Consider the following 7,407-nt stretch of genomic DNA (forward strand, 5'->3'; position numbering starts at 1 on the left):
CAGGAAAGAGTCATTGTTTTCTTCATGATGAGGCTGGTGTTTGTTAGTTTCCCACTTCAGTGAGGTGACTGTGCCTAGAAACTTGAAGGAGTCCACTCTCACTCTACACGAGCTGTGCGGAATCCGGCTCAAATTTAGTGACATGAGGCAAACACTCAACGTGTCTTTGTCACTGATTCAGCTATGCAGAAAGACAGAACATTATTACACCCACATGCTCAGAGGCTGCCTTACAAGCGCAGAGCCTTCTCAGTCCAAACTTGGACATTCTGGGACTCACCTAAAGATGAAGCGTACGTGCGTGAGTGTCTATTTGTATTCGTGTACACTGTGTGCGCTCTGTCAGTATCATTTATTAGAGATGGGACTTTGAACAGGATCTAGTATCAAATTAGGGCTTTTGTCTACTTGGAAGGTAAACGCTGTTTACAATTGTACAAGTATTCACTGGAAAGCACACCATTCCATTAGGTGTCTGCTTCTCCCACACCAAGACTTTTACCTTCAGGCTAGAGCTAAGGCTGCACCATATCAAAGCTGGATTAATGAGTGGTTTGCACGTCTTTCTAGATCTCACTGTTTAAGTCTACCCTTGTGATGCCTGTTTCCTTTGGGACTCACCCTGTGCCAAGAATGCTCCTGCTGAAGTATAATGTGGGGTGTCACTTGGGCAATCCCAAAGCTGTTACCTGGGGGGTGCCAAGATAACATTTCGAACAGCAGATATAAAGAAGTAAAAGCCACTGAATGATACAGAGGTTTGAAAGTCTTTCTTTGGATTTTTGACTGTGGATTCGTAGAGAGGGTGGCATGGCAGCTCAGTGGCTAGCATTGCTGCCTTAAACTGCTCGGGTCCTTGGGTTCAGTTCCAGGCCTGGGGTCCTATCTGTGTGGAGCTTGCGTGTTCTTCCTGTGTTCGTGTGCTCCAGTTTCCTCCCACAGTCCAAAAACCCACTGGTAGGTTAATTGACTTCTGGGAAAAGTGTGTTTGTGTGTGTGCCCTGCGATGGACTGGTGTCCTGTCCAGGGTGTATCCTGCCTTGGGCCCGCAGTTTGTTGGGATGGGCTCCAGCTCCTCTTCGATCCTGATTCGGGAAGAAGTGGTTCGAAAATGAATGGATGGATATTTGCAGACATTGATGACTAGTTGTGATGATGTGTCTCTTGTTTCACATTTAAAGTTGTACAAAAACATAAAGAGTGAGGACAAGGAATTAATGAATGATTCTGCTATAAACATTATGCCTTTAAAGCTATGTGTAATGCTCATTGTTCAACCGGATGTTGTCCCATGTTGTCTAATATTTTAAAGGTATTCAGCTACTTTGTAGAGATACTGAAAGTATGACACTGAACGTTGTTTCAAAGTATATTTCTTGAACACTGAGACACGAATACTCCTCTATGATGTGTCAGATGTTTTGCTTTGCCTTACAGCCTTACTCTAAACATCTGCTATGTGATCTGTCTGGTTTGGGATAGTTAAAGTATTTTCGTCCTCTGAACTTCACTTCACTATGGTCACCATGGTCACTATGTTCTGCATGTACTGTTTATATCCCTTACTACTGGGTTCACACTGAATCACACTGAATTGACTGTTCTAATATTTCTCTGTAAATCCCTGCATTGGTAATGTTGTCTTCAAAGCACACTTGTCCATCATGCAGCGCAGCTATGCAAACTCGAGACAACTCCACTCCCAGAATTAACTGGGGTGGTGCAGTGGCTCTGTGGCTAAGGATCTGCGCCTGTGGCTGGAGGGTTACCGATTCGTATCCCGCGGCCGGCAGAGGAATCCTACTCCATTGGGCCCCTGAGCAAGGCCCTAACCCCAACTGCTCCAGGGGTGCTGTATAAATGGCTGACCCTGCACTCTGACCCCAAGCTTCCCTCCCTGTCTGTGTGTCTCGTGGAGAGCACGCTGGGGTATGTAAAAAAGACAAATTCCTAATACAAGAAATTGTACATGGCCAATAAAGTGATCTTCTCTTAATTGGCTACGTAGCTTTTCCAGACTGTTCTTTGGGATAAACAAGGCTAGTGAGCAGATCACCACTTTGAAGTGTGATCTTTTTAGATTTTTAGATCTTAAAAGCTAAGCTATGTAGGGCCTGGTCAGTATATATAGTATATAGTCAGTATATATAGTAAGGATAGGCCTAAAAGAAATCAGATTGTTGGTGGATCAGTATGTGTCACTATAGAGGTTTGAAACAGAATAATTCCATTTGTGTCACTGTGATGGGGAGACATTGTTAGAGCAAGATATTAAACTCAGATACCTGCATACTTGTGGTCATTTAAAGTCTGATCTCATTATTTAACAGACTGAGGAAGCCACCTTTAAGGAGAGTAATGGTACATAAAAAATCATTTTAAAATAAGTAAAATTCACTAGTGGCTAAGCTAGTAGGTTCCAGTTTTGTAATATGTATCTGCTGTTCATATCTAGATATTTATATAAACCCTGTTTATAACATATGCACAACCCCCACACACATAAATGCTCTAAATTTCCCTAGACTTTACAACCATATCTATATATAACTAGGCAGAAATTTCAAGAGAAATATTTTCCATGAGTTACTTGTTTTGGATTACACTGCTGTTGAAACAAGTATTTGGTGGGACAAAGTAGGGTAGCTTCAGGTAGGTATTCACAGACAGTAAGCACTGGCATAATTCTGCGGTTTTTAATTGCTATTTTGCTCACCTGTGGGTTGGAGAAGGCTGGCGCCTATTGTGATTACGGTCTGTCTACCGACAACTGCGAAACACAATAGCTACCATCGGATGGCGCAGTAAGGCAAAACTATTCCTGTCCAAAGTCCCCACACACAACTGCTGCACACGGGCAAGAAAACTGGTGGACTTTAATGCCATTGACAATAGGTTTCAACATTAAATGAGTAACACCTATCGCCCTAGTAAGAATTAGAAGAGCATTGTAAACTACTTGTAGATGTAGCTAATAATATTGGAATTTTTAAAGCTAATGATAAATGTGTTAATGAAAAGACAAAAAAATAATAAAGGAAAGGACATTTACCTGAGTAAACTGTTCTCTTTTTCAATTAAATTTATAGACAGTTAGCAACGTAACAGACCCCAATTATTCCATTAAAACTTTTTGTTCCTCAAATCTACCGACATTTTTTATTTTTAAGTGAGATGTATAGCGCACCATTTAGTACTCCGGTGTTGTCCTACCGAATGCAGACAAAAAAACAGCATTTAATAGATTTACTAACTCTGATTCTAAAAGCCCCAAGAATGAACTGGTTCGTGAATTGTAAATATATATGTTGTTGTTTGTTGTTTTTTTTTGCTTGAGAACGATGACAAAGAAGAAGCATTGATCTTTAAAAAAAAAAAAACTTGGAAGTCGAGTTGCTGTGCATAACGTATATATAAACCTGTAAATGCATCAAAATAAAATAAATATAATATATACATGAAATCGAAGAAACACTGTGGCGACGTCGCTCTGTACACGACCTAACCTGCGATACGTGTTCCCCTCAGCAGTTGTTACTCATTGGCTGCGGACTGCGGGCTGGCTCGGCCTCTCACGTGACACTGGATAAATGCCCGCCCGCCAGCATCGTTGGCATCAGACAATCAGAGGTCCTGGTTAGAGTCACTGCTCAGTTCGTCTCGTAAACTAGCATGGGGATGTTGTCAAAACCACCGGCCGACCTTTATTAATTTCCATTTTGTTCTGCTTTTCTTAGATCATTGCAGTCCCTCCCTTGTTTCAACTATTCATTGCGTATTGAAGCAGGTATACCTATTTTTTTTTTTCCCTGGCTTTTGTAATACGATGACTGGAGTTTTTGACAGTCTAGCTGCAGATATGCATTCGAACCAGATTACCTCGAACAGTTACCACAGCATGCACAAATCCCAGGAGTCTCCAACCTTACCTGTATCGACGGCTACGGACAGCAGCTACTACAACAACCAGCAGTCTGGACACTGTGCAGGGTCTCCCTATGGACAGTACCAGTACCACGCAAATAACATGAGCAATGTCCCGTACAACACCAAATCTTACGAAATTGGGTTCAGCAGCTCTTACAGTTCGTACGGTCCATATGGTTCCAGTTCGTCGCCAACCCATACGGATGCAGGTAAATAAAATAACTTCGTCGGCTATCGCTTGCTGTTACATACGTTTGCGTTAGACCGCAATTATAATAGGAATATGAACTGTCGGGTGAATTGCTTATTAATGTATCATTAATATTTAGTTTTGCTGTGTGTTTTTGTTCTGCCTTTTTATGTAACAAGCAAGCCGTTTTCAACAACAGAACGCGGTTTAATGGAGATCAGTTTGTTGCCTGTCTACAACAGTGCGGTATCGAATAAAATACATGTCCGAAAACATAATGAATCGTTTAAGCATCTCAGCTGTGCGCTCGTGTTAACGTGTTCTCTTCTTTTTATTTAGAGAAGGAAGAATGTGAACCAGAAATTAGAATGGTGAACGGGAAGCCAAAGAAAGTCAGGAAACCTCGAACGATTTACTCGAGTTTCCAACTGGCAGCTCTTCAGAGACGTTTCCAAAAGACACAGTACTTGGCTTTACCTGAAAGAGCCGAGCTCGCGGCTTCTTTAGGCCTTACACAAACTCAGGTAAGGGCCACAGAGGAAAAAAAAAGGCTTAAGCTAATGGATCTTGACTGATTGACCTATGACTGCTGAACAGTTTAGTGTTTACGATGCTGTGTTATGTTTCTGGCCCCATCTTGGAGATACAGTCAGCAGTGCCAGGTCTCAATTAAATGGCCTCGTTTAAAGTTTGTGATACCATCAAGTTAATGTGTAGTGCATTAAATAATTGGAGCTAGGACTATTTTTTTATTTTTAAAGTACCGTATTTTACTCCTTTGAAGATTAAGCACGTTGGGTAGTATGTATTTTTCAAACAGCGTAGTGCGTGCGAATTGTGAAAGCAGAAAGGCCAGTGAGATCCCAAATCATAACGAGCGATGTGCTGTTTTCCTTGACAGGTGAAAATCTGGTTTCAGAACCGACGATCCAAGTTCAAAAAGTTGTGGAAAAGTGGCGAGATCCCCCCGGAGCAGCATGCGGCGTCCAGCGAGTCTCCCCCCTCCAGTTCTCCGCCGGCCTCCGTTACCTGGGACTTCCCTCAGAATCAAAGAATGAACACTGTCAACTCCGGCTTGTCTCAAGGCAACAGCCCCCCAAATACAACCGCCCCTTCTTTCTTAGCAAACTATTCCTGGTACCCATCCTCGAACTCTGCATCGCATCTACAGCCTAACTCTTTATTACAGCACCATCACGGCTCTGCGGTGAGCGCCGGAGCCATATATTAACGACTTATTAACACTGACATTGAGAACACCTGAAAGGAAAAGGAATTTTACATTGGACTCTGGTTACTTTTACAAGCTTGCATCGACGCAGTATATGCGTATTTTGAGGAAACACAACATACGGTAGCCTACAAGCGCGCCCAGCTCTCTGGCGAACTTTACGCAGACAACTTCCAGCCCCGGGTCAAGATTCATCCTGCCAAAATATTTTTAGAAACCTGTCTTCAGGTCACATGTAAAGCCTTCTGGACGGTTTATCAGAATATTTTTTTGAAAAAGAAAAGTGTGAAAGACCACTAAAATCCAAAGCAACGAAAAATTGTTTTGAGTATTCTTTGACTACGTATACCGAATGGACTTGTTTCGGTGAAACTTTTTAGATATTCTTGGAAAAAAATCTAAGTTATTGTTTTTTTTTAAAGCAGGAATAACAGTTAATAAGACATGTAGCACATTTTAAAAACTTTGTATGAATTGGTGCCTTTTGAAAATGACCTCAATTTTGATGTTAAAACATAAATGTACTTTTGTAGCTGGTTGTGTATATATATGTATATGTTATTCAATGTATACATATATGTATGTTATTCGAGGTTCCACCCCGTATAACGGCTTAAAGGTTTTAATTTGTAAATATAGTTCAGTGGCGTTTGTATAAAATAACGCATTTATGGATTTTCGTAAAACCAAATGCCTTTGTTTGACAAAATATCGCCCATGATGGTATTTCGTATTTTGTGTTAATTTAATCTTTTAAGCTACTGATTTCCCCCCAATACATACATGTATACCAAGTTTGAAAAATGTATTTTCTTTATTTATTATGAAAATTGCATATTTGCAGTGTTGCCTTTATAAATGAAGAAATTATTTAAATAAAAATGTTTTCAGTGTAACAGCTTGTTTCAATCGAAACAACCGTTCCAAAATTATTTCAGTGTTAGGAGACGTCACTGCAATTCTTTCAGATATTAAACATAACAGTTAAAATGCCGATCTGGATATGCTCTGTAAAATAAACGTATTTATTGCTGGAATTATCATACTGTGTTATAAGCACAGTATATTCGCATGTGTCGAAAATATATATTTTTCCTCCAGTTGTTCATCAATCGGTGAGGGATTCTGACTCAACCCCGCCTCCACAGAGCTGGCGCCAGATGAATTTATCCCGTAAATATCCCCTGCTGACGAAACACTCCACTTTGGAGTCACACTGGCATAAGGCCTTTTGTGCTCGTTTAAAGAGAATTTATTGTAAGTGTGTTTGTAAATATACCTGCCTGCGTTATTTAATGTTCTAAAAATCCCGCCTTAAAAACCGAACTTCCCAAAACATTTTCGGGGTTAGCATTTTGACGGCTATGTACACGGATCTGCCTAGATAAAACGTATACAAAATGTGCTGTTTGTCGGTGGCAACGATAGCCGCTAAAATCTCGCTAAAATGTTATTTTTGGTTTGTGTGTGTGCGTGTCTAACCGATCCAGTCGTGCTAATGCGCATGTATACACACACGGATACACACCAAGAGGCAGAAGAAACGTAGAAAATGCGATTGGTTCCGGGGCTTATTTGTTGTTTTTTAATGTCTCCCAGCATATAAAGAATGGGTCAGACATTTACTTTTCATGTCACAAAATATCGGCATCTTTTTGTTTTCCCCGGGTAAGGTTCGAAAGATCTGATGCAGACAAGATGATTAACAGGCCGGAGACCCAGCGCCCGGGGCACTGTGTGAGAGGGAAAAGTTGAAGGCACGCAACACGCCTTGGCATGCGAGAGAGGAGATCGGGGCGTTTTGGCTGGGTTCAGCCCTTCAGACTCTCTGGAGTCAGAACGCCTCTCCCCAGACTTTTTATTAACTCCACTCGGCCAAAAAAACTCGGCTCAAAACCGCCCCAAGCAAACCAACTTGGAAACATTTCTCACAACTTCCAGTTCACTCACACAACACACAAGGGCCTTCTGATCAGCGCTCCCAACCAGATCTCTCGGTTGAGGAACATTTGTTCCAAATCTGCTGATGAAAAATAGGAAATGGGAAACAGCAACCCCA

At 41.3% G+C, this 7,407-nt stretch overlaps 1 protein-coding gene across 1 annotated transcript; it reads left to right on the top strand.

Moving 5' to 3' along the window:
* The first annotated feature begins 3,617 nt into the window (after window positions 1-3,617).
* On the top strand, window positions 3,618-6,244 carry dlx2a (distal-less homeobox 2a). Its single transcript, XM_088931251.1, has 3 exons — window positions 3,618-4,136; window positions 4,457-4,641; window positions 5,019-6,244. The coding sequence occupies exons 1-3, from the start codon at window positions 3,827-3,829 to the stop codon at window positions 5,346-5,348; spliced, it is 825 nt and encodes a 274-aa protein (XP_088787377.1). The 5' UTR covers window positions 3,618-3,826; the 3' UTR covers window positions 5,349-6,244.
* The last annotated feature ends 1,163 nt before the right edge of the window (window positions 6,245-7,407 follow it).

Source organism: Atractosteus spatula, chromosome 13 (genome assembly GCF_055471065.1).
Source record: "Atractosteus spatula isolate fAtrSpa1 chromosome 13, fAtrSpa1.hap1, whole genome shotgun sequence".
In the NCBI taxonomy this organism is placed as follows: domain Eukaryota; kingdom Metazoa; phylum Chordata; class Actinopteri; order Semionotiformes; family Lepisosteidae; genus Atractosteus; species Atractosteus spatula.